Source organism: Pithys albifrons, chromosome 21 (assembly GCF_047495875.1).
Source record: "Pithys albifrons albifrons isolate INPA30051 chromosome 21, PitAlb_v1, whole genome shotgun sequence".
NCBI classification, from domain to species: domain Eukaryota; kingdom Metazoa; phylum Chordata; class Aves; order Passeriformes; family Thamnophilidae; genus Pithys; species Pithys albifrons.
In genome coordinates this window covers 365,923-391,726 of record NC_092478.1, presented here as the reverse complement: position 1 = coordinate 391,726, position 25,804 = coordinate 365,923, and the positions used below count along the sequence as shown (strand labels likewise).

Genomic DNA, 25,804 nt, shown 5'->3' with positions numbered 1-25,804 from the left:
ACGTGGATGTTGTGAACCCCGGGCACATGGCGTGGGGGCCAGAGCAGCCTGGTTTGGGGTCTTCTGATCCACTGATTTTCCCACAGGGTTATGGTGGAATAAGCAGCAGCTTTGCCAGTCACTGGGATCCAGAGGGGATCACAGGGCGCATCTCCATCAGGGATCAGGTGATGGGGTGCTACTTCCCAGCCTGTCACCCACTCACACCCCCTTCAGCCCCATCCCACCTGCCAACATCCCCCCAGAACAGGGCCCTCTCCCCGTGGGGTTCCCCACCCGAGTGAACCCCTAAGGTGACCGACTGCCCCGCGGCCGGGTGAGCCCTGACAGCGCATTAAACCCACTCCTCTGCCTGCAGGGATGCTGGGCAAGCCCTGGGGCAGGAAGGGGGCACCGAGAGCTGGCCGCTCGCTGGGGCATTAGGAGCCATAGCATGGCCATGGGGCCGTGCCACGGGGAAGGGGCAGGCGTCGCTCCGTGGGGGTCTGGGGTGCGGGATCCCCCTGCGCGCCGGGGGTCGCGGGGGGCACGGCCGCGAGGAGGCGGAGCACGGGGTGGGGAGGGCATTGCCGCCACTGAGGGCACGTCCAGGCCCCGCGCGGGATGTCCCCGGTGGCCCCGGAGGGTCCCCCGCTGGCCCCGGAGGGTCCCCCGCTGGCCCCGGAGGGTCCCCCGCTGGCCCCGGAGGGTCCCCCGCTGGCCCGGGAGGGTCCGGCCTCAGGCCCCGCCCCCCGCACGCTGCTGTCCAATCAGAGGCGGCGCCGCCACAGCCGCCCCTCTGCGCCGCTCCACAGCAGCGAAGGGCGGGACCGGAAGCGTGCTCCGAAACAACTTCCTCTTCTCTTCCGCCCTTAGTCCCGCCCATACTGGTTTCCGCCTTCTGATAGGCTGCTCCCGCTGTCTCTGAGGTTGCCGGAAATCTGATTGGACAGTCCGTGCTGCGCGTCCCGCCCACATCCGGGTCTCCGCGGCCCGGCGGCAGCGCGGGGCCGCCATTGTGGTGGGGAGCGCGGTGTGGCCGCCGCCGGTGAGCGCGGGTGGGGACGGCGGGCCCAGGGCGGGCAGGGACGGTGCGGGGGAGGCTCCATCGCGTCCCCCCATCTCGCCCTGAGCCCTTTTCCACCCTCTCCGCAGGTGCGTCGCCATGGCCGCTGTGTTCCCGTACCGCGGCGGCTGCGCCCCGGTGCCCAACCCGCTGGCGCCGCTGCCCGACTACATGTCTGAGGAGAAGCTGCAGGAGAAAGGTGGGTACGGCTCCGGCACCCCGGGCCCTCCCCGCGGGGACAGGGCCTGACCCGCCGCCGCTCTGTCCCCGCAGCCCGCAAGTGGCAGCAGCTGCAGGCCAAGCGCTATGCGGAGAAGAGGAAATTCGGGTTCGTGGACGCGCAGAAGGAGGACATGCCCCCCGAGCACGTCCGAAAAATCATCCGCGACCACGGCGACATGACCAACAGGAAGTTCCGGCACGACAAGCGCGTCTACCTGGGGTAGGGGAGCCCCCGGGTGTGTGACTGAAGCGGGCGGATCCGCCTCTGTCAGAGCTCTGTGGTGGTGGCTGAAGGGAGAGACCCTTCTCCGAAAGGCTCTCCCTGTGCTTTGTAGATCATCCATTACCCTGAGGTATAAGTGCAGAAGAGGATCAGCCAAGAGAGTTGTTTTAAGTTTTTGAGAAAACACCCTTTAAATTAATTAATTTAATTAATTAATACATCGCTGAATGATTTGTTATCCTTTGGAGAAGGAGCTGCCCCTGTCAGTTGTAGCTTGGTGAGGGTGCCCTGAGGCATCAGTGGAAGAAGCTGTTGCGTTGAATCCATGAAAAAAACATTACCCAGGGCAATACATTGTTAAAAACGAAGCCCCTTCTCCAAAGGGCTCCCTGTGTCAGCTGTGGCTCATCCATTGCCCTAAGGTATCAGTGCAGAAGAGGATCAGCAGAGGGAATTGTTGCTTTGAATTTATGAGGTAAAACTTTGCCCTGGGTAATATGTTGTCTTAGAAGAAACTGAGAGGGATTATGAAGTAGCTAACATATTTTTTACAGCAATAAAAAGCATCCTGAGAGTTTCTTTGCTGTATGGGTGCAGAGAGCTGTCTCGTGCACATCTGTTGCACTGACTTACCATTACCAATAAAAACTCCAGAAACTCTTAAAAATTTTAATTTTTGCTTGTAACATTCTTGGAAGCCAAATCAGTAGAAAATATTTGGTAGTAAAGTGCATGAAGCACAAGGATAGAGTGGGAAGTTCATGGATTTGTCACTGGAGGACTTTATCCACAGGTCAGATGAGCAGTAGGGAGTTGCAGGAGGGAAAGCTGTGGAGGTAACTGGGTTTGTAGCAGGTGAATGGCTGTTCTCAAGATCCATTCCAACACTGATTTTCCATGGTTTCTCATTGTAGAGCTCTGAAGTACATGCCTCATGCTGTGCTGAAGCTCCTAGAGAACATGCCAATGCCCTGGGAGCAAATCCGAGATGTCCCAGTCCTGTACCACATCACTGGTGCCATCTCCTTTGTGAATGAGATTCCGTGGGTCATCGAGCCTGTGTACATTGCTCAGTGGGGGTAAGTGCCTTCTTCCCTCGTCCAGGTGGGACAAAATCTTATGCATCCACCACAAAAGCCACGTTTAATGGTCTCTGGGTTCCTGCAGGTCAATGTGGATTATGATGAGGCGGGAGAAGAGGGACAGGCGTCACTTCAAGAGGATGAGATTCCCCCCATTTGATGACGAAGAGCCCCCTCTGGATTATGCTGATAACATCCTGGATGTGGAGCCTCTGGAAGCAATTCAGCTCGAGCTGGATCCGGAGGAGGATGCCCCCGTGCTGGACTGGTTCTATGACCACCAGCCACTGAAGGACAACAGGAAGTACGTGGCTCTGGTGGCACAATCACTGGGAGAGGGGCAAAACAAACACACCCCATGAATTGCCTGTACACAGCAGTGTGTAACCTCTGGTTGTGCTGAGCTATGTCTGATGCTGATAGGGAGAAAAAAAAACATCTCAAGGATGGGAGAACCTGGTTGTTTTAAAGCTGTACCTCTTGTCTTTATGTTGTTCAGAGAAGCTGTGTTTGCCCTGGAAATGTTCAAAGCCAGGTTGGATGGGGCTTGGAATAACCTGGGCTAGTGGAAGGTGTCCCTGCCCATGGCAGGGGGTTGGAACGAGATGAGCCTTAAGGTCCTTTCCAGCCCAAACCATTCTATGATTCAGTATCGAGTGAGGGCAAATGAAGCCCCTCTGGCCAAGAGGGCTGCTACCTACTTAACTGTTAAACTGATGTTTCCTGACTGTACCATAAAGATGACAATCTGGATTGTGTAGTTGGAATCTGAAATTGAGACTTGCTAAAGGTGCATGGGTGTTCTATGTCAGTTTGGACGTGGAGGAGGAGAGAAACTGGAGGAGTCATTTTGTGGGCAGAAAGGGGTCCATGGTGGTCTGTAACAGTCCTGCAACCTTCCATTCAGGGTAGAGGGGCCCATATGTTACCTGTCCTTGATGGTCTGCACAAGTGAATGCATGGTAGAAGGTGTTTGGTTATTTCTGGTGCTGTGGTAAAGGCCCAGTTGTCCCGTGGCCTTGTTCATTGTTGGTGCTTTGTCCTTCACAGGTACGTCAACGGCTCGACGTACCAGCGCTGGCAGTTCACGCTGCCCATGATGTCTACGCTGTACCGCCTGGCCAACCAGCTGCTCACCGACCTTGTGGATGACAACTACTTCTACTTGTTTGACCTGAAAGCATTCTTTACCTCCAAGGCGCTGAACATGGCTATTCCTGGAGGTCCCAAGTTTGAGCCCCTTGTCAGAGACATCAATCTTCAGTAAGTGTTGGGTTTAGCGGAGAGATAAGTGGTTATCTAGGAAAGGGCTGGTGTCATGTCTTCAGTCACAAATATTTGCCCTTCTCTCCCCCCAAATGCTTGTATAACAGTATCTTTTTTTTCTCATTTAAGGGATGAAGACTGGAATGAATTTAATGACATCAATAAAATTATCATTAGGCAGCCAATCAGGACAGAGTACAAAATTGCTTTCCCGTACCTGTACAATAACCTGCCGCACCATGTCCACCTCACCTGGTAAGTGCAGCAGCCTCCAGAGCCAGGTGAGGAGGGGAAGGCTGTCAGGATCCTCTAATACGTATTTTATGTTGCAGGTATCATACTCCAAATGTTGTTTTCATTAAAACAGAAGATCCTGATCTCCCAGCGTTCTACTTCGATCCACTGATCAACCCCATTTCACACAGACATTCTGTCAAGGTGAGTCACTGCAAGGGAGTCACTGGTAAACCCTGCTGTGTGGAAGTGATGAGGCTTTAGTATCTTGTTTGTAACCTTGCTTCTGATAGCAGCACACATGCACAGGTGTTTCAGAAGGCCAAGCTCTTTGACCAAAAAACTCACAATTGTCATTTGAGGCTTTTTCTTCTTCTGGAGTTGCACAAAGGTATCTCCTTTTGTCGAGTCTTTTGGCAGGTCATTTATCTGTTTGGTTGCCCTTGGTGTATTCATGAAGCTGGCATCTTCTTGGAGTTACCTGTGTAGCACCTGCCCCAGGGTCTGGTAGCCAGTTTGCCTTGTTGAGTGCTTTTTGTTTCTCCAATACTCAGCACCTGCTGCACTTTTTCTATGAGAGCAGAGAAACGGTTTTTTTACTTGCTTAACTCAAAAACCTGAGCTGAGGCAGACAGGAAATACATTGTTTGGTGCTTCTGTACTTCAGAGCCAGGAACCACTGCCTGATGATGATGAAGAGTTTGAACTGCCAGAGTTTGTGGAACCTTTCCTGAAGGATACCCCGCTATACACAGACAACACAGCGAATGGCATTGCCCTGCTGTGGGCCCCGCGGCCCTTCAACTTGAGGTCTGGGAGGACCCGGAGAGCTCTTGATATCCCACTGGTCAAGAACTGGTGAGTTCTTCCCAGGGGAAGGGGCTGTTCTAGTGATCCTGACTTTTTGTCTAGTGGTTCTTTGTTACTGAAAATGAAATGCAGACATCCTGCAGTGACTGATTTCTAGAGCTTTTAGGAGAGTTGCTGGATACTGGTTCTCTAAGGAACATGAGTGACCTGAAACACTGGAGTTTGGTTTCCCCGTAGGTACCGTGAGCACTGCCCAGCAGGCCAGCCAGTCAAAGTGCGAGTTTCCTACCAGAAGCTCCTGAAATACTATGTTCTGAATGCCCTCAAGCACAGACCTCCCAAGGCTCAGAAAAAGAGGTGAGTGGGGTCTGCTCAGTGGAGAACTGCTGATCTGTGTAGGGGATTCAGCTGAGTGTAATCTCCACTCTTCCCAGATACCTGTTCCGCTCCTTCAAGGCTACCAAGTTTTTCCAGTCGACGAAGCTGGACTGGGTGGAAGTCGGTCTGCAGGTGTGTCGCCAGGGCTACAACATGCTGAACTTACTGATCCACCGGAAGAACCTGAACTACCTGCACTTGGACTACAACTTTAACCTGAAGCCTGTGAAGACCCTCACCACTAAGGTATCTGTCCATGTGCTGTTTTACTCAAGAGTAAAGTTTACCTGAAGGTTGCTAATTAGGTAGCATGGTAACACAGACCACAGTACACTAACTCATTCAGTTGTAGACTCATCAAATTGGAATTGTTTCACTCTTCTGTAACATTGTTACATAAATTTTGGATTCTTTTGTCTTATCCAGGAAAGAAAAAAATCCCGTTTTGGTAATGCATTCCATCTGTGCCGAGAGGTCCTGCGGCTGACTAAGCTGGTGGTGGACAGCCATGTCCAGTACAGACTGGGAAATGTGGATGCATTTCAGGTAGGCTCTTTTTTTATGTTTCTAAGGTGAGGAGGGGAAGTTGAGAAGAGGATTGTAATATCTTATGTGGAGAAGTAGCGTATATGGGATGCACAAGGTGACTGAATTTTGCCGTGTCACAGAGAAGAGAGGAAACAAAACATGCAGCATTATGTGAAATTCTGCTTTTATACTAGTTTGTAGAAATAAATCACTGTATGAGCCAGTGCTTGAAGCTTTGTATGGCCTGCACTCTGCTCCTGGCTGTACAATAAACCTGGCTGCTGAAGGGGATGAATGAGGTGTTTATTGTTGTCCCTGACTATGCTGTGTTGTTTCAGTTGGCAGATGGTCTGCAGTACATCTTTGCCCATGTGGGTCAGCTCACGGGGATGTACCGGTACAAGTACAAACTGATGAGGCAGATTCGCATGTGCAAGGACCTCAAACATCTCATCTACTACAGGTTTAACACAGTAAGTTCTACCTTTCATGTAAGGTTACCCCATAGAAACTGCTCAGCAGTGGAGGGATTCTGGAGTGTCAGTAAGTGACCTGCTCTTACCATGTCTCTCTTCTTCCAGGGACCTGTGGGCAAAGGTCCTGGCTGTGGCTTCTGGGCTCCAGGCTGGAGAGTGTGGCTGTTTTTCATGAGGGGCATCACCCCACTGCTGGAACGTTGGCTGGGGAATCTGCTGGCCAGGCAGTTTGAAGGTCAGCACACTGTAAATCCTGGATATGGGAAGAATGTGTGGTAAAGATTAGTACTGTCAACGTGCCAACTAGTTCTCTGTTCCCTCTGCTGGTCTTTATCCTTGCTCCATGTCAATTCCAAGCACTGTTGACCAGTTCAGGGCTCTTAAAAAGATCGGTACCCCCAGAACAGTTTGCAAATGGGAGTGATTTCCCTGCTCCATAGCACTGTGAGGTCCACAGCCTCCTAACTGTCTACCCCAAACTTGTTGGTGATGTTGTAGCAGTGTAATTTCTTCAGACATCCTGCACCTTTGTGCACTTCTGTATTAGAAGAAGGATCACTGTCCCATGGCATTAGAATTCCTAAAGGACTTTGCTTTTTCCAGGCCGTCACTCAAAGGGTGTCGCAAAGACTGTCACAAAGCAGCGTGTGGAGTCTCACTTTGACCTGGAGCTGAGGGCAGCTGTGATGCACGACATTCTGGATATGATGCCAGAAGGAATCAAACAGAACAAAGCTAGAACCATCCTGCAGCACCTGAGTGAGGCTTGGCGGTGCTGGAAGGCCAATATTCCCTGGAAGGTAAGTCTCTTGTTTGGCCTTTTGATTCAATTTAACATCTCCCAAGTGGAACTGCTCTTGAGGAGGTTCCCACTCCTACTTCCCTCAAGTTACTGTCCCTCCCCAGGTGCCAGGGCTGCCAACTCCTATTGAGAACATGATCCTGAGGTATGTGAAGGCGAAAGCTGACTGGTGGACAAATACAGCTCACTACAACAGGGAGCGGATCCGCCGTGGTGCCACTGTAGACAAAACAGTCTGTAAGAAGAATCTGGGCCGGCTGACCAGACTCTACCTAAAAGCTGAGCAGGAACGGCAGCATAATTACCTGAAGGTACTTCTGTCCTCCCTGAGGTTGCTCAGACTGGTGCTATTTCCATAGGAGAGCTTTCACTGACTAATGCTGGCTGGTGTGGTTCTGCAGGATGGGCCTTACATCACTGCGGAGGAGGCTGTTGCTGTGTACACAACCACAGTGCACTGGCTGGAGAGCAGGAGGTTCTCCCCCATTCCTTTCCCCCCACTGTCCTACAAGCATGACACCAAGTTGCTTATATTAGCCCTGGAGAGGCTGAAGGAAGCTTACAGGTAAGCAGTGAGGAAGTGATTGTGATCTGCAGGGGCCCTGGGAAAGGCTTCTGAAAGCTGTTTTGTCATCTATTACCCTGTGATTAAGTATGGTGTAAAATTTGCCCTGAAGGACTGGTAAAGGCTGGAGGTTGTGGTACTGCCAACTTGACTGGGGGTGTTTTATGGACTGTCTCACTTGAGCAGACCAGTGCTGTGCTTTTAAACTGGGGAATGTGGGTTGTGAAGAGTTACAGGTCTTGTTTGGGTCTGCTTGGTTGACCATTATTGTTCATCAGTACAATGCAGTGGCCATTAGTTTATTCGTGTGTAGGTGCTGACCTGTTCTTTCTTGCTTTCAGTGTGAAGTCGCGCCTGAATCAGTCGCAGAGAGAGGAACTGGGCTTGATTGAGCAGGCTTATGATAATCCCCACGAAGCTTTGTCCAGAATCAAGCGACACCTTTTGACTCAGAGAGCCTTCAAGGAGGTGAGTGTCTGGTGAAAGCCCAGCCACGCTAAAGGTTCTGCTGCATTCAGGAGCTAAATCTTGCTAAGACTTTGTGTTCCCTGTCAACTATAAGACTTAGTTTTTTCTCTTCTTTTTTTTTTCTCAGGTGGGAATTGAGTTCATGGATCTCTACAGCCACTTAGTCCCTGTTTATGATGTTGAGCCCTTGGAGAAAATCACAGATGCTTATCTGGATCAGTACTTGTGGTATGAGGCTGATAAGCGACGACTCTTCCCTCCATGGATCAAACCTGCTGACACTGAACCTCCGCCACTGTTGGTGTACAAATGGTGCCAAGGTCAGTGGGGCCTGGGATTCCATAGAAAAATGATTGATTATTCCTATGGCAGAACTTGTGTCTTATGAGTCCCCTTGGCAGTTGAGGTTTTATATTTTCAACTAGCAGTCAGTAGTCATTACAATCAGAGACTATATTTTGTAGGTTATATAAATGTACCTACTCGAGGAGGGAGAACCTCCATAGCATTTATGGTTGATTACATATTTTTGTTCGCTTTTCTGGATAGACTGGAAAGCCCAGAGTCTGAAAAATCAGGCATTACAGGACCTGTGTTGACTTCCTGTGCCCAGGGGATGCTGCTGTGCTCTGATGAGTCAGGTAACATGACAAGTGTGTTTATCTCCTCAGGCATTAATAATCTGCAAGATGTTTGGGAAACGAGTGAAGGTGAATGCAACGTTATGCTGGAATCTCGATTTGAGAAGATGTATGAAAAGATTGACCTGACACTTCTCAACAGGCTGTTGCGTCTTATTGTGGATCACAACATTGCTGACTACATGACAGCCAAGAACAACGTGGTCATCAACTACAAGGTGATTGCTGTTCAGAAAGGGGGTCTGTGGCAAAAGGGATCCATGAGGGCAGGAGGTTTTGGATCCATGGGGGAGGAGGGAACACAATACCTGGCAGAGAAAGAAGTGATAAGGGAGTAAGACAACCCTTCTGTGTCCTGCTGAAGAGCAGCTGCTCACATGAAAGGTCTCTGATGTGTTGTGACAGGTTCTCAAAATTCCTCTTCATTTCCTCAGGACATGAATCACACAAACTCCTACGGGATTATCCGTGGGCTGCAGTTTGCTTCCTTCATTGTCCAGTATTATGGGCTTGTGATGGACCTGCTGGTGCTGGGTCTACACCGGGCCAGTGAAATGGCTGGGCCTCCCCAGATGCCAAATGACTTCCTCAGCTTCCAAGATGTTGCCACAGAGGTGGCCCATCCCATCCGCCTCTTCTGCAGATACATTGACCGGATTCACATCTTCTTCAGGTGAGATCTCGGGGGCTCTGCTTTCCTCGGGTGAACTTTTGTTCTGGCATCTGCCAGCAGATGCTGTGAAAGTGAGAATTAGTATGCTCCTACTTTTGTTTCCTTTGTTAAGGAAGATCAGCAATATTTGAGTTGACAAACTTCCCAGGACAATTGTACCTCCACGTGCCTCCTCTTGCTTTCTTGGTTTGCTTTTCTACAGCTTCACTGGACCAGTAGAAACACAACAATATTGAGAGTTCAATTGTTAGAGATTTTTCACTGGTAAAATAAGCAGAAGTGGACATAAAATTTTATGTCTTGTTTGTGGGAAGATAACCCAGACAGTCCTGGGTTGCTCTGTGCTAATGAAACTGAAGCTTTCTTCAGTGGGAGGATACAGAAATTGGATAGTTACCTCAAGAATGTTGTGTTAAACAGCTGTCCATTAGCAAGTCCTTATCTGTCTTGCAGATCGATGTTCTGAGGAGTTAGTCATGTAATTCCAGATCCCTTTTTGTGTGTTTCCAGGTTTACAGCTGACGAGGCAAGAGACCTGATTCAGCGGTACCTGACAGAGCATCCAGATCCCAACAATGAGAACATTGTAGGCTACAACAACAAGAAGTGCTGGCCCCGGGATGCCAGGATGCGCCTCATGAAGCATGACGTGAACCTGTAAGTGCTGCAGCCAGGAAAAAAGTGTGGGAGGGTGGGAAAATTATGTGTAATAAATAGCTGTTGGAGACTAATGGGTGCTCAGGATGAAATGTAAGATGTGGAGGGTATGTGATGGAATTCTTATAGTGGGTGGTGGGTGTGAGAGTTAGGAAAGGTCTGAGAACTTGCCTGGTTTCGATTTGGTGTCAGTAACAAACTGCCTGTCACTGGGCACATCTTGTTTTCCAGTGGCCGTGCTGTATTCTGGGATATCAAGAACCGTTTGCCTCGGTCAGTCACCACGGTGCAGTGGGAGAACAGCTTTGTGTCCGTGTACAGCAAGGACAACCCCAACCTGCTGTTCAACATGTGTGGGTTTGAGTGCCGCATCCTGCCCAAGTGCCGCACCAGCTACGAGGAGTTCACCCACAAGGACGGGGTCTGGAACCTGCAGAATGAGGTGGGATGAGGGTTTGATGGGGAGGGAGAGAGTGGGATTCCGTTACTGTCTGTATTGGAGAGAGGCTCTTAGGAGAGAACTGATGGATCTGTGCTCTTTAGGTCACCAAGGAACGAACAGCTCAGTGCTTCCTGCGTGTGGATGATGAGTCTATGCAGAGGTTTCACAACAGAGTGAGACAGATCCTCATGGCCTCTGGCTCTACGACCTTCACTAAGGTAAGGTGGGAGAAAGATGTGTGAGAGAGCTTCCTGCATGTGCTTGTGGAACGAGCAGAGAACTGATTCTCTCCTTTCCTTTCCTTTCTAGATTGTCAATAAATGGAACACAGCTCTGATTGGCTTGATGACATATTTCCGGGAAGCTGTTGTAAATACTCAGGAGTTGCTTGATTTGCTGGTGAAGTGTGAGAATAAAATCCAGACTCGAATCAAAATTGGCCTGAATTCCAAAATGCCCAGCCGTTTTCCTCCAGTGGTGTTTTACACCCCTAAAGAGCTGGGTGGGCTGGGCATGCTCTCCATGGGCCACGTTCTCATCCCACAGTCCGACCTGAGGTGAGCTGTGCTGCTCTAATGTCTACATAGGCTGAGTGTTCTCTTAGATGCTCTTTCCCATAAAAATGCCTGAGAGTGCTGGACCAGACTGTGTTACAGAGATATGTTGCCCTTACAGTAGCTCATGGCAGTGACCTATGAAGTCCTATTCTCCCCTGCTTCACTCTTGTGCCTCTTTGCTCCAGGTGGTCCAAGCAGACAGATGTTGGCATCACTCACTTTCGCTCAGGAATGAGTCACGAGGAGGACCAGCTCATCCCAAATTTGTATCGTTACATCCAGCCATGGGAAAGTGAATTCATTGACTCTCAGAGGGTGTGGGCAGAGTATGCCCTTAAGCGCCAAGAGGCCATAGCCCAGAACAGGTGTGTTTCCACGTGTCTGTGTGTGAGAACAGGCAGCTATGCAAAGTCTTGTGCTATCTGGGGACTTTGTAGACCTTGCAGGCCCCATGGTACCTGCCACAGGCTGCCTGCAAAGTTGCTGCCTTGTCTCTGGAAGAAGCAAGGATTCTGCAAGCGGCAAGTGCACCTGTGGCACAGTTTAAGGGAAATGGTATGGCCAGTGGTGCCAAGAAAATCTGATATCAGACCCATTTGCATTAGTTCTGTGCATTTACAAGGGCTTTTTCTTTTGCCTCTTTGCCATCATTGTGTTCATAATGATGGCTGCAGTCACTTTGCTGAGTGGGTGGCATTTTAGAACGTCCCCTGCCAGAGCCCTGAGCTCTGTGTTGTTTCTGTGACATCAACAACTGATACTGTTATTAATCACTAATGCATTGCTGTACAATTGAGAGGTAACAAAGAGTGGGGACTTTTTTCTTCAGGCGTCTGACACTCGAGGATCTGGAGGACTCGTGGGACAGAGGAATTCCTCGTATCAATACCCTCTTCCAGAAGGACCGGCACACCCTGGCTTATGATAAAGGATGGAGAGTCAGGACTGACTTCAAACAGTATCAGGTACTGACTGTGAATTTCTCTTCACCTGAGTGTGAAGTTCAGAGAAGTTTGTCCCAGACACAGTCCTTTCACCTTGCATTATTGCAGGTGCATTTGTCTGTCTGTCTGCTGCAGGGAAAACTGAGAGCCTTCTGTTGCAACTGGTAGAGGCTGTTGAAAACAAATGCTCCAGAATTTGTATCTGTCCACTTTTGAAGCATTTGGGTAGATCACAGTGTCTTGGGGAACACCACACTTAGCACAACTGTGTATTAAGAAATCAGTTCTGGAGAGAGAAAAAGTGGTCCCAAAACAAACATTACAAAATAATAAGTTTTAATAACAGTGGAAAAATACTTTATTTAAAGACTCCAATGATACAAGGCCAGTTCGTGAAAGATAAAATCATCACCTTAGATTCTACCCAGTCTGAATTATGTAGAAGTACTGACGGAATTCATGTTGTAGATGAGCTGTGTCCTCCATGACTGACTTCTTACATGTTTACTGACATCATGATCACCATCATCTTGGTTCTCGCAATTAGAGCAGCCAGGTGAAATGATCTGAACACCAAGCTGCTCACTGTTGTCTCCAGGTGCTGAAGCAGAACCCGTTCTGGTGGACACACCAGCGCCACGATGGCAAACTCTGGAATCTGAATAACTACCGCACGGATATGATCCAGGCTCTTGGTGGGGTGGAAGGAATCCTGGAACACACTCTCTTCAAGGGCACTTACTTCCCCACATGGGAGGGTCTCTTCTGGTAAGAGAAACTTTGATGTGGCCTTCTCTTGCAATCTGGAGCAAGGTGGTGCCTCAGGAGGAGCAGCCTGTGCTGATTCAGCTTTTGCTGTTTTTCAGTCATCACTTCAGCACACTGTGTAGTTCAGTTGTGAGAGCACGTGGGATGGTGCTAGAGCTGAACTTCATGCAAATCTGTGGAAATTTCTTTGCATTAAACAATATTCCCTGCTCCCAGTGTGGTCCCTGTCTCTATGATCTGTGGCACATGGCAGTTGTCAGAATAAAGGACATCTAATGGAACTAATGGCCATCCTTTCTAGGGAGAAGGCCAGTGGCTTTGAGGAGTCCATGAAGTGGAAGAAGCTGACAAATGCCCAGAGATCAGGTTTGAACCAAATTCCAAACAGAAGATTCACGCTATGGTGGTCTCCTACCATTAACAGAGCCAATGTAAGTACCTGGAGTTTGTACCTGTAGGAACTTGCCCTGAATTGAGAGCACTTAATTGATGTAACTAATCTTCAGAACATCTCTTGCAGATGAACTAAACCTCCTTAACAGGAGCTGCTCCATTTTTTAAACTTTGCTGTTGTATGTTCTCACACCTGCTTTTGCTTTGCAGGTCTATGTTGGGTTTCAGGTGCAGCTGGATTTGACAGGCATCTTTATGCATGGCAAGATCCCCACTCTGAAGATTTCCCTCATTCAGATTTTCCGAGCTCACTTGTGGCAGAAGATCCACGAGAGCATCGTAATGGATTTGTGTCAGGTGAGCAGTGTTGTTTTGGTTTATTTCTGTGCACAGGTGCTTCTTTTTTAGTAGGGCCAATCCTCCTTCAGCAATTGGACAGAGAAGGGAAGGAAAGGGGGTTTTCCTGGCTGCCTGTTTTAGCTCCCTTCTGAGGACAGATTCTTCAGCTGGGTTGCATCAACACAGCTTATCTTTGATTGCCTTTTCCCAAGGTGTTTGATCAAGAGTTGGATGCTCTGGAGATTGAGACAGTGCAGAAGGAGACAATCCATCCCAGGAAGTCATACAAGATGAATTCCTCATGTGCGGATATCCTTCTCTTTGCTTCCTATAAGTGGAATGTGTCACGTCCCTCATTGCTCGCAGATTCCAAGTGAGTGTTTGCTTTTTCCCTCTCCTTGATCTTGATGGAGAGCAGAGCTGCTGAGGCTGTCATCTGGAGCCAGAGTCCATAACCCCTGGGCATCGAGGGTTGGCCTTTAGGGACACTGAGGACACAGTCCTGCCTGGCAAGGTGCAGGGCTTGCTTGGGTAGAGTTGCAGCATCTCCTGGCACTGCCTTCTGCAAAACACCAAGGCTGTGTTTGGTCCTGTTCTCTCCTCTGGGTGACCTCTTCCTGAGCCATTACTCAGGAGCTCTGAAGGTTCTTTTGGAAACCCTCAAAGCTGAGCTGTCGCAGGACCTGAATCTGGAATGAATTCTTCCTGAATCCTCATCAGACAGTTCACAGGGGAGATGACCCTCATGTCTACACAGGAGTGGACTAAATGCTGCTTTGTTTAAACCTGCAGCTGACCCCCCCCCATGGCATCTGTTAACAGCCTCTGCATTCGCTGCTGTATGAGGAGAGCAGCAGAGTCCCTTTCCAGAATGGAATGTAAATAGTAGCTGGCTGCAGTGTCCATGCTTGGTGACAGTAACTGTCTGTCAAATACAGGCAGCAGCTGCAGAAGGATTTTGTGCAAGATTAACCTTTTCTGGGTCACTTTCTCCTTAGGGATGTGATGGACAGCACCACCACTCAGAAGTACTGGATAGACATCCAGCTCCGCTGGGGAGATTACGATTCCCATGACATCGAGCGCTATGCAAGAGCCAAGTTCCTGGACTACACTACAGACAACATGAGTATCTATCCATCTCCCACTGGTGTGCTCATTGCCATTGACCTGGCCTACAACTTGCACAGGTGAGATCTGCACCTTCTCTGTTCTAATTTGCAGTTTTGTAATGGGTATTGCATGGGTGTTGTCTTAGTGCATCTCCAAACTAGATTGTATTCCAGGCAGGAGGATGAAGTGAAAAGGTAGAAGCTGGAGGTGTGCAGTGAACTGGATAGGGCATTTCAGGTTGCTCATTCAATAGTAATGGTCCTGTTCCCCCAGTTCATTAATAGTTTATTTTCTTAGATTTCCATCAGACTGTTCTTGGAGCTGAAAGACAGGCCTTGTTTCAAGGCCCCTATATGTGGTAACAGATTTTTCACTGGAAAACTAGGAAGTCCCAGCAAGCAGCCTCTGCTCTAGTGTGCTTGTTAGAGAAGGTGCAGCTTCTGTGGGACTGCAGCATGTGTGTGCTGTGGCTTCCCACTGAGAAGGTGCAGGGGAAAACCATCAATGAACAACTCCCAGGGACATGGGAGGAGAAATCACATAGCAGTCAGCAGGCAGAAAGGTGCCTGGCTGCTGCATGGACACACTTGTCAGATCTAATGGCAACAACTTGGTCTGTTTGTTTTCATCTTCAGTGCTTATGGGAACTGGTTCCCTGGGAGCAAACCTCTGATCCAGCAGGCTATGGCCAAAATTATGAAGGCAAATCCTGCCCTGTATGTGTTGAGAGAACGAATCCGCAAGGGGCTGCAGCTCTACTCCTCAGAGCCCACGGAGCCATACCTTTCCTCCCAGAACTATGGAGAACTCTTCTCCAACCAGATCATCTGGTTTGTGGATGACACCAATGTGTACAGAGTGACCATTCACAAGGTGAGGCCAAAGATGTATCTCAGGAAAAGGACAGGGGTTATGAATGTCCTTTGCTCCGGAGGTGGTGGAAATTTCCGTGCATGATGGAAAGCTGGGAGTCAACAGTGGGACCCAGATTGCTGCAGTATGCACAGAGCAGCTGTTACATTTCCCATACAGTTCGTGCTCAAAGCACATAGCAAGTCAGCTATTGTAAAGCGTGGCTGGGCTCTATTTATCTTCCTGTATTTCTCACCTCCACTTATTTTCTCAGACTTTTGAAGGGAATTTGACCACAAAACCCATCAATGGAGCCATTTTCATCTTCAATCCCAGAACTGGCCAGCTCTTCCTGAAGATCATCCATACATCTGTGTGGGCAGGACAGAAGCGTCTGGGGCAGGTAGGGCCTGGATGTGCTTTGGGTATGAGCTGGAGTTGGGCTCTGACTGCTTTGGACACTCAGTTGAGCAGAAAACATCACAAAGATCTTAATCTTTCTGCGTCTTAGAGAGTTTGGAGCTTCAGTGTCCAGTATGGACAAGCATAAGCATGGGGTATTACAAAAGTGAAAGAACACAGGCATTGTTATTGCAAGGATTTTGAGGCTCTGAGGTGTAAAGACCCCACATCATCAAGTAGGTCTTCAGGAACAGTGCTGTGCTCCCTGTTACACAAATCATGTTGCACTTAGCCCTATATCCAGTGCAGTGAGGAGACTGTCAGGTGGCAAGTCCAGGGAGGTAGAGTAGCCAGCTGTTTTTTTGAGCTAGTCAGGAATAACTGAACTCCAGGAATGGAAACTACCCTCTGTGACCAGTAAGGAGAAAATGCTGGGCCTTGTCACTGATCTGGGTCAAGCCATAAGTTCCATTTGTATTTTTAGAATTTGGTTTGTGTCTCTCTAATGCCCAGAGTCACAGAGACAGTGCTGTTAGCAGGGAGATACTTCTCTAACCCTGCTGTCTTTCTGTAGCTGGCCAAGTGGAAGACTGCTGAAGAAGTGGCTGCCTTGATCCGATCCCTTCCTGTGGAGGAGCAGCCTAAGCAGATCATAGTGACCCGGAAGGGCATGTTGGACCCACTCGAGGTAACAATACAGATACTGCTTGTGAGGATGTTTAAAATCTCTGGGAGGTGACATGGCAGTTCTGTGTTCCTGTGATGTTCTGCAGTAGTTGTAAGCTAATTCCTCTTGATGAACTCCAGGTGCACTTGCTGGATTTCCCCAATATTGTGATCAAAGGCTCAGAGTTGCAGCTGCCCTTCCAGGCCTGTCTGAAAGTGGAAAAGTTTGGTGATCTCATCCTGAAGGCTACTGAACCCCAGATGGTTCTCTTCAATCTCTATGATGACTGGCTGAAAACCATCTCTTCCTACACAGTAAGTATAGATGTTCTGTCATTTGGCTTTGCTGCTGATAAATGAAGCAGGAACCAAGGCTTCAGTTACCCCTCATGATTTTTGTTGTTTGAGAGCACTTGGCTTTAAATCTGCCTGGATTTTCCTTCAAATCGATTCCACTGGCATTTCTCATACAAAGTCCATGTGCCCAAACGGAGAGCTGTACTAGGGCCTTGTGTACTTGATTCTCTTCTTTCTAACTCATCTTTTTTTCATCTCCAAGGCATTCTCCCGTCTGATCCTGATTCTCCGGGCGCTGCACGTGAATAATGATCGAGCCAAAGTTATTCTGAAACCAGATAAGACTACCATCACTGAGCCTCACCACATCTGGCCAACCCTGACAGATGAAGAGTGGATCAAGGTAGAGGTGCAGCTGAAGGATCTCATCCTGGCAGACTATGGGAAAAAGAACAAGTAAGCCATTTTGCAGCTGCCAAATCTTGTCAGCCTTTCCTTCCTGCTCTAAAAACTGCGGCACCAGTACTCCTTGTGAAGAGTAGAAGGGCCTGTAGTGATGAAACCATCAGGTTTGTAGGGAAATTGGTTGTTATTAATGCTTTTTGGTAAGGTATGCAAAAATATTTTGACCAAACCTTTTCTGATCTAAGCATGATGTAATTTGGCCCCTTCTCTTATTTAAAAAGTTGTGGTTTCATTTTTCAAGGCACCCTGAGTGGATGTTCTGAGCTTGTGCCGTGATGAGAAGGGTCCAGAATGTATTTTAAAGTGACTGACTTGGGTGTATTTTCTCATTCAGTGTGAATGTTGCATCCCTAACACAGTCAGAGATCAGAGACATTATCCTGGGCATGGAGATCTCTGCCCCGTCTCAGCAGAGACAGCAGATTGCAGAAATTGAGAAGCAAACCAAGGAGCAGTCCCAGCTGACAGCCACACAGACCCGCACCGTGAACAAACACGGGGATGAAATCATCACCTCCACCACCAGCAACTATGAAACACAGACCTTCTCCTCCAAGACTGAGTGGCGGGTCAGGTAGGAAGGCAGGCAGGGCTTGGCATGGTGGAAAGGATCAGAGTGCTCAGGGAGGGCTGGAATGCTCAGGAGGGGTCAGTGCTCAGGAAGGATCTTTGCACCCTCTGATCATCATCTCCTCTTTGTAGAGCCATTTCTGCTGCCAACCTCCACCTGCGGACAAACCACATCTATGTCTCGTCAGATGACATAAAAGAGACAGGTTATACATACATTCTTCCCAAGAACGTGTTGAAGAAGTTCATCTGCATCTCAGACCTGCGGGCCCAGGTGAGTGCACAGCAAGTCTGTTACAGTTGTGCTTCACACTGCAGGGCACACACCAGTCCTGTGAAGTCAGGAACAGGTGGTGAAGGGCTGGGAACCTGCTGCTGTCTGTGAATCCCTGTGTGCTGGATACAAGCACTGGCAATACATGTGAGCAGCCTATGGGGGAATCGTTCTCCAGGGTGTTGGTGCTATTCCTTTTATAATTGCTGGTGTTAATCTTATTCTGGACTTAATTTTATGACAGTATGGAGGGGGAATGACCTTTCCCGTGGCATTAACAATTATGCAGGGAACTGTGTAGCTTGTGATTAGGAATTAAGCTGCTCAAGGCTAAGGGTAGATAGGCCTTAGTGACTTGTTCCCACCTTCCAGATGAGGAAGTTCCTGAGCTGTCCTGGAGTTCAGGGGCCTCACCAAAGTTTGAATCATTCATTAAGATACAAATCAAAGGCCAGCTTTTATCTTACCCAGTTGTTGGCATTTGAGTACAAACCCAGCAGTCACTTTTATGAAGAATATTGGATAAATTTTGGACTAGGGCCAAATGCAATGGTTCCAAATCTGATTCATGGTTACTGGCAATACATACAGAAAGAGTAGTTCAAACAACATTATCTTTATCTGTAACAGTCCCTGTTGTTCCACTTGTGCCAGGAGCAGAGGCCTTCTTAACTCTGGAGTAGGGAATCCAGGGTCCTTTGCCACCAAACTTGACTGTGGTGAGGGTGGTCAGTAGAACTTGAAATGGACCTTTCCACTTAGCTTGCAAGGGGTCGCTGTCCCACCATTTAACACAGACCCAGTCCCCAAGCTGGAACAGATGAGCAGACCTGTCCAATCCTATGAAGTCTGGATGACACGAGTCTCTGTATTTTCTGTGAAGTAGAGCCTAAGGCTGTTAAGTAATTTTGCAAGTCAATTTTCCCCTCTCATGTGAATTTCTCCTGGAATATGTGGAGTTTTGTATGGAGTGCTGTATATCTCATAGGGACTTATGTTGTCTCTCTGCCTACGTTGTATGCAGGTCCTCAGCAGGGGCATAGTTAAGGCCTGAACCCATGTCATAGATGTTTCTTGACAAATTTTGCTTATTTGTGTTTTGAGAGTACCATTCATGCTTTCAGCTTTGCCAGTCACCTGAGGTCTGTAGGGAGCGTGCAAATCCAAAGCAATTCCCAAAGCTCGACTAACCTACTCCACTACAGCTGCAATGAAGTGTGACCCTCTGTCTGATGACATTCCCAACAGAACCCCAAATCTCAGAATTATATGGTTGAGCAAAACTTTTACCACTTCTCTTACTGTGTTAGTGCAGCAGAAAAGCCTCAGGCCAATCACTGAAAGTGTCAACCAACACCAGTCAGTACCTGTATCCTTCTTTTATGTGGTAACTGGGCAAAGTCTAATTGCCAGTAGTTGCCAGGAAGGTCTCCAGCCTTTGTTACCCCTAAGGCTACACTTTGGCTAGTATTAGGATTGTTTCAACAGCAGACTTCACATTTACCTACTACAGGTGGTACCATTTTGGTCATTTCTAGTCATGGCTCCTTGTGGCCCAGGACTGTGATGTTTTCTGGTGAGAACCTGCCAGGCAGGAGATGCTCTCCTCAGGAATGGGGGAGTTCCCACTCTCACATGATTACACGGAGATCTCTCCATGTCTGTGTTCCTAGATCGCAGGTTACCTGTATGGAGTGAGCCCTCCAGATAACCCCCAGGTGAAGGAGATCCGGTGCATTGTGATGGTGCCGCAGTGGGGAACACACCAGACTGTGCATCTCCCAGGGCAGCTGCCACAGCATGAGTACCTCAAGGTGAGTTCACCTCCCAGGGTGGGTGGAAGGCAGGGACCTGAGGTGGTGGGGCAGCTTCCCTTAGTCTGTTGTGGATGTGGAACTTAAAAGGCCTTGGCCTGAAAGCAGCCTGATGTGGGGTCCCTTGAGGGGAAAGCATGTGGTCCCCATGTGCTTCAAGCGGTCTCATTTTAAATCACTCTTTTTGTCAGGAAATGGAACCTCTGGGGTGGATTCACACTCAACCAAATGAGTCCCCTCAGCTCTCACCGCAGGATGTCACCACCCATGCCAAGGTCATGGCTGACAACCCCTCCTGGGATGGGGAGAAGACCATCATCATCACCTGCAGGTGAGGTGCAGGGAGGTTTCTGGTGCCCCTCTGAGGGGGATGTGGAAGCAGTGCTTGGGAACACACTGAGGTCTAAAAATAATATTTGGCAACAACGGAGTGTTTGCTCATTCCTGGTGTCCCTCCACTGCCCTGGATGAGTCTGACTTGCCCCATCCCTCCTCCCTTCCAGTTTCACACCCGGCTCCTGCACGCTGACAGCCTACAAACTGACCCCAAGTGGATACGAGTGGGGTCGGCAGAACACGGACAAAGGGAACAACCCCAAGGGCTACCTGCCATCCCACTATGAGAGGGTGCAGATGCTGCTGTCTGACCGCTTCCTTGGCTTCTTCATGGTCCCAGCGCAGGGGTCCTGGAACTACAACTTCATGGGTGAGCTGCCCTGGGAAGGGGATGGGAAAAGAGGTAGTGGGAGTAGCCTGGGGAGGAGGACATAGCTGCTCCCCAGGGAAGCATTCCTTACCTTCTCCAAAGCTTGACCTTCCTTGGAGTGGCTGGCAGGGTGGTCAGCACTGTGGTCTGACCTTCCCTTGGCACCAGCACCAGGATGTCAGTTCTCAATTATTTTCTGACTGCAAGAAAGCAAAGTCATAGTAGAAATAGATACCACGTCTGTCTGGGTTGTAGTGTCTAGTCTGTCACCAATGAGTAATCAATGCCCTGTGAGGCAGACCAGATATTAGAAAATGCAAGAGAGAAGCAGTTCCCAGTAGGGAAGCAAGAGGAGGTCCTGGCATCATGAACACCACAGCCAGCTGGAGAACAGGTCAGGAAATGGGAGTGACAACATTCAACTGCAGAAGAGGACTGTAGGTCTCTAGAGGGGGGAATCCGAAAGGTGATAAGTCTGTGGATTTAGAACTCTCTTCTGGCATGGCCATGCTTAAAAATTACCCTGTGAGAGCAGAGAGCTTTGTGAGGCTCCTGTTGGATGGCGGTGGCAGGAGGGGTGTCCACGTGACTGACGGTCTCTCTCTTCCAGGTGTTCGCCACGACCCCAACATGAAGTACGAGCTGCAGCTCGCCAACCCCAAGGAGTTTTACCACGAGGTCCATCGCCCCTCTCACTTCCTCAACTTCGCGCTGCTGCAGGAGGGGGAGGTTTACTCTGCCGACCGCGAGGATCTCTACGCCTAATCCTGCCCGCGCCCCACTCTTAGTACTGTTGATATTCAACAGCGTGTTTGTGTCCCCCGCTCGCCCCCTTAGCCCTCCGCGCGCTGTCCCGTGTTGTATCGCACCTGCGCCGTTGCTCAATAAATTTTGTACGAACGGGAGTCGCTCTGGTGTGGCCCCGCCTCGGGGGCGGCCCCGGACGGGGCGGGCGGGGCGTACGCGGTCCCGGCCATGGCGGAGCCGCTGTGGCGGATCCCGCCGGGCCGCCTGGCCCCGCCGCACGTCTATCGCATGGCGGGGGCTCTGGGCGCCGAGCTGCGCCGCCTCTCCGGCCGCTTCGGGCCCGAGGCCGTGGCCGGGCTGGTGCCGGCCGTGGTGCGGCTGCTGCAGCTGCTGGAGGCGCTGGTGGCCCCGGCGGCCGCCGAGGGGGAGGAGCCGCGGGCCGCGGAGGTGAGCGGGGCCTGCCCGGGGACAGCGGCTCGCGGGGGTGTCCGCGGGGCCTGCCCGGGGACAGCGGCTCGCGGGGGTGTCCGCGGGGCCTGCCCGGGGACAGCGGCTCGCGGGGGTGTCCGCGGGGCCGTTCCGACCCGGCTGTTCCCTTTTCCCAGGGGATGGTGCTGACCTGGCTCCCTGTGTCCTGTGGGATGGCTTTGGCGTCACCTGGGGTGGCTCCGACCTGTCTGGCCCAGTTGATCCCCCTGGGATGGCTCTGACCCGGCTGTGCCCCCCTGTGTCCCAGGACCCGGAGCAGAGCCTGTGGGAGGCCGAGCACCGCGAGCGAGCCCTGCATGGCTGCCTGGCCCGCCTGGACGAGCAGCACCGGCAGCTCCTGGGGCAGCCTGTGGAGAGCCAGTCCCAGGAAGGTGGGTGTCCCGGTGGGTTTGGGATCCCCTGATGCTACAGGGTGTCCCTGTGGGGATGGCAGGCTTGGGTGCAGGGCTGAAACTGCTCTCTGGAGACCTGTCCGACCAGTGAACACGAGCATTAAAGCCACAGGAACCACGAGCACCCAGAGCATCCCTCACCCCCCAGGAGGGTGACAGAGACAGGCACAGGTTTTGGGTGCTCTGCCAGCACAACGATGCCCTTGGAATGGCATAAAGCTCTCAGTTCCTGTCTTTCCACTGTTCTTACTCTGAGATCTACCAGGAACATTAGAGTCTGGCTTTGCAGAAGCACTGAGGAACTTCACAGTATTGTGGGATGCGGGAGTCTGTGGATCCTGGAGGCCACTCATGCCTGTGTCTGCTCTCAGATAGAACAGCACAGAAGGAGCAGGAGGTGATGCTGCAGCTGAAGGAGGTGGTGGACAAGCAGAGAGATGAACTTCGTGCCCAGGCCCATGAGATTGTCTGCAAGAGCCGAGACATGGAGGCGGTGAGAGTGTGGGAGCTCAGGGCGGGGTCTGTGAGCGGCCTGTGCTTCCCTGTCGCATCCCCGAGGGCTGTCACAGCTGCTGAGCCTGTCGGGGCAGGTGCCTTACCCGGTGGCTCTGATGTCCCTGGGTGGGGACACAGCCTCACTTTTGGCTGCCCTGGGCCCTCCAGCTGCAGGAACAGCTGCATCGCTTCATGTCCATGAACGAGGTTCTGCGGCACAAGGTGGCCATAATGCAGGCTCAGCTCAAGAGTGCTCTGGAGCAGAAGTCCGACCTGGAGGCTGCGATGCTGCAAACCCAGAGGGAAATGAGCAGGAGGAACAGGACAGCCCCAGACAGCCACTGGCCAGAGCCCGGCCTGGTGAGTCTGAGCCTGTGGCCTTGCTGCTGCTGGGCATCACTAACACCACTCTGACATTCCCAGCCCTGCGTGGAGCTTCTGGCACATCCAGACCACCTGGATGCCAGCAGGAAAGGGTTGTTCAAGTAACCCCACAGTAATGCCAGTAACACCTTTTTCTGTAAAAATTGGTGGGGCAGAGAAAGGTGAGGTGACAGGAGGCAATAACAGGTGGGACTTGGAAGATGAGGAGGGTTTTGCCACGTGTGGTGATGGGTGGCAGGTGCTGGTCCGTGAAGGGCTGCAGCAGCTCCAGACTAGTATGCTCATTCCTGAGACTTCCACCTATATCTGCACATGGCATCCAGCATTTGGGTGGGGGTCTCAGGGTCTTTCTTACATCCTGACTCTTTCCATCCCCTCAGGAAGGAGCTCCATTGCCCATGAAGGAGCCACAGCACCAGGAAGACAAGAGCCCTGCTCAGTGCTGCTTCTCCAGGGAAGAGCTGCAGCAGATCCTACAAGAGCGGAACGAGCTCAAGACCAACCTGTTCTTGGTGCAGGAGGAACTGGCCTATTACGAGCGGTGAGTCCTGCTGTAGTGGTGTGGGGCAGGGAGCTGAGCCTCTGCTGTCCCTGCTGCTACCTATGGCCTGTTAGAGGTTGCTTGTGACTCAGTTGGAGTGGAATCTTTCCCAGGTATTGGTTAACCAATTGGCTGCTTTTTGCCAGGGAGCTGCTGAATGAGGAGAGAATTCCCAGCTTCTTCTTGGATGCAATGAAGTCAAATATCAAAAAACAGAGAAAAAAAATCAGAGCTAAAATGCTGGGAATGACGGAGGAGTCAGCGAGTAGGTGAGTCCTGCCAATGGGAGCAGGGTGCTGGCTGGCAGGCTCCAGTGTTCCCATGTGGTGTGATGCTCTGGAAGGGAGCTCCCGAGGCCCAGAGCTGCCTTCTTCTTCAGAGATCAGAAGTTTAATGTCAGCAATTGATGTCTTGCTCAGGTGTAGCCCTGGGAGCACCAGAGGGCCCGGGCTCTTTGCTGCAACTCATGTGCCCCTGTCACCAGTCACATGTCACAGTCACACATGGTGTGGGACCAAATGCCACTGGTTCCTATATGCATGTAACAAAGGGGAGGTGAGATGGGGACACTGGGAGCACTGAACGAGGCAGGCTGGTCCCTGCACTGTATGGGTAGAGGTTGTCCAGCTTCAGAGGGAGCACTGGGATGGCTCCAGCACTCACTGCTGCGGTGAGTCTGTGCCTCAGTGCAGCTTTTTCCCCCATTTTCTTGTCCTGCAGTGATGAAGATGAGGACTCCTGGCTCCCAGCTCACAGCACAGACTCTGTGGATGCTCAGCCTCCTGAATCCAAAATTAGGAACTTGTAAGTTTACTCTCATGCTGGGATGCTGGTGGGGACAGGTGGCTCTGCCAGTGAGGGCACCTGGCATCTGCTGAGCTTGGGTATGACAGGAATGGAGCTGGGCTGCCCTTTGCAGGGCTGGCAGAGATGCTGCCAGAATGGAGGTCACTGGTTTAGTGGGGATCTTCCTTGTCCTGGGCAGGTTCAGGGCAAGCCTTGCTGCTGCCCCTGCAGTGCCACACACTCCCAGGGCCTGCAGCCAGGCTGTGTCCTCCTGCTGCCACCAAAGCAGAGGGAGATTGGGATCCCACGGCTTCCCAATGGAGGGTTCTTTTCCCCCATGGCCATTATCTGCTCTCTCTGCAGTTTTGGGCTGTGGTATCAGGGCAGCAGCAAAGACCCCCCTACATCCAGCTGCTCCGGAACCTGGGAAATCATCGACTCCCTGGACATGCAGCTGGAGCCGGAGGGAGAGAACAAGCCGGCAGACAGTTCCGCCAGCAGGCCCACGACACCCCTCTGACCCCACCTGAACGGGAGCTGGATCTGACCTCACAGCACGTCCCAGCTCCTGTTCTTCCGGCATCCTTGAGAGCGGCATGGCAGCCCTGGCCATTTCCCTGTGCCGTGGTGACAATGAAGCCGGAGTGTGGGCAGATTGCTGCAAACCCACCAACACACTCAGATGTAGGATGCCAGCCTGGCATGGGAGAGCTCAGCACCTCTGGGCATCTGCCCATCAACCCCCCTTTCACTGTGCCCATGACTTAACTCTGGAGGGTCCTGCACACCTGTGCCCTCCTCCCCACCTCTCCCTGCTTGCAGCTCAGCGTGGGGGGGATCTGCACCCTCCTCCTGCTCAGCATCCCAAAAGGGCTCTTCCCATCTACTGGTAGCTCGTTCTGCCAAACCCCTCTGCTCACAGCCCAGGATCCTGCTCTGCGAGGTTGTTTCACTTCACCCCTTTCCATTCATAGCTCCCCAGTCCCTGCAATGTGAAGGTTGAGTTGGAGTGTCCTGGGGTCACCACATGGCTGGGAGTGGCTGAGCCCTCTGCATCAGGTGTCCAGGTGCTCCTGTGGCTGTGAGCAGTCAGGATCAGCATTGCCAGTGCCATTCCAGCACTTTTCAGGCATGAGGTGAATCAGATTTGTTCTGGGACCTCTTCCTGCTCTTACTGGGACCTAGAAGACCAGAACAATCCTTGTATTCACGTGGGCCTGTCAGTCCCTCAGGTCAGGTGCTTGACAGCTTTAAAACTGGAGTTGGAAATAAATCAATCTCTTGTTTCTCCTCTGAGG

General features: G+C 50.9%; 2 protein-coding genes across 6 annotated transcripts; both read left to right on the top strand.

The window, feature by feature from the left end:
• The first annotated feature begins 865 nt into the window (after window positions 1-865).
• Window positions 866-21,577, top strand: PRPF8 (pre-mRNA processing factor 8). 2 transcript variants are annotated; one of them, XM_071574741.1, is made up of 43 exons: window positions 866-1,027; window positions 1,135-1,244; window positions 1,319-1,487; window positions 2,405-2,569; window positions 2,658-2,876; window positions 3,623-3,835; window positions 3,968-4,093; window positions 4,171-4,276; window positions 4,740-4,930; window positions 5,120-5,239; window positions 5,317-5,506; window positions 5,687-5,806; window positions 6,127-6,261; window positions 6,370-6,499; window positions 6,868-7,064; window positions 7,171-7,377; window positions 7,468-7,631; window positions 7,973-8,099; window positions 8,227-8,419; window positions 8,771-8,958; window positions 9,175-9,413; window positions 9,924-10,070; window positions 10,302-10,512; window positions 10,614-10,730; window positions 10,822-11,069; window positions 11,255-11,434; window positions 11,899-12,034; window positions 12,612-12,781; window positions 13,083-13,212; window positions 13,385-13,531; window positions 13,726-13,886; window positions 14,512-14,703; window positions 15,262-15,499; window positions 15,753-15,881; window positions 16,455-16,568; window positions 16,688-16,861; window positions 17,106-17,299; window positions 17,643-17,882; window positions 18,011-18,152; window positions 19,826-19,966; window positions 20,158-20,297; window positions 20,470-20,672; window positions 21,283-21,577. In XM_071574741.1, exons 2-43 carry the CDS (start codon window positions 1,145-1,147, stop codon window positions 21,435-21,437), a joined length of 7,008 nt encoding a protein of 2,335 aa, XP_071430842.1. In that variant the 5' UTR covers window positions 866-1,027; window positions 1,135-1,144; the 3' UTR covers window positions 21,438-21,577. The 2 variants fall into 2 exon arrangements, with proteins under 2 accessions (XP_071430842.1, XP_071430843.1); XM_071574742.1 differs by having other exon boundaries at window positions 868-1,037.
• A 41-nt stretch (window positions 21,578-21,618) lies between these two features.
• Window positions 21,619-25,802, top strand: RILP (Rab interacting lysosomal protein). 4 transcript variants are annotated; one of them, XM_071574748.1, is made up of 8 exons: window positions 21,619-21,866; window positions 22,156-22,279; window positions 22,672-22,793; window positions 22,964-23,155; window positions 23,560-23,720; window positions 23,867-23,989; window positions 24,441-24,524; window positions 24,870-25,802. In XM_071574748.1, exons 1-8 carry the CDS (start codon window positions 21,648-21,650, stop codon window positions 25,024-25,026), a joined length of 1,182 nt encoding a protein of 393 aa, XP_071430849.1. In that variant the 5' UTR covers window positions 21,619-21,647; the 3' UTR covers window positions 25,027-25,802. The 4 variants fall into 4 exon arrangements, with proteins under 4 accessions (XP_071430849.1, XP_071430847.1, XP_071430848.1 ...); XM_071574746.1 differs by having other exon boundaries at window positions 22,934-23,155; XM_071574747.1 differs by having other exon boundaries at window positions 22,156-22,283; window positions 22,676-22,793.
• The last annotated feature ends 2 nt before the right edge of the window (window positions 25,803-25,804 follow it).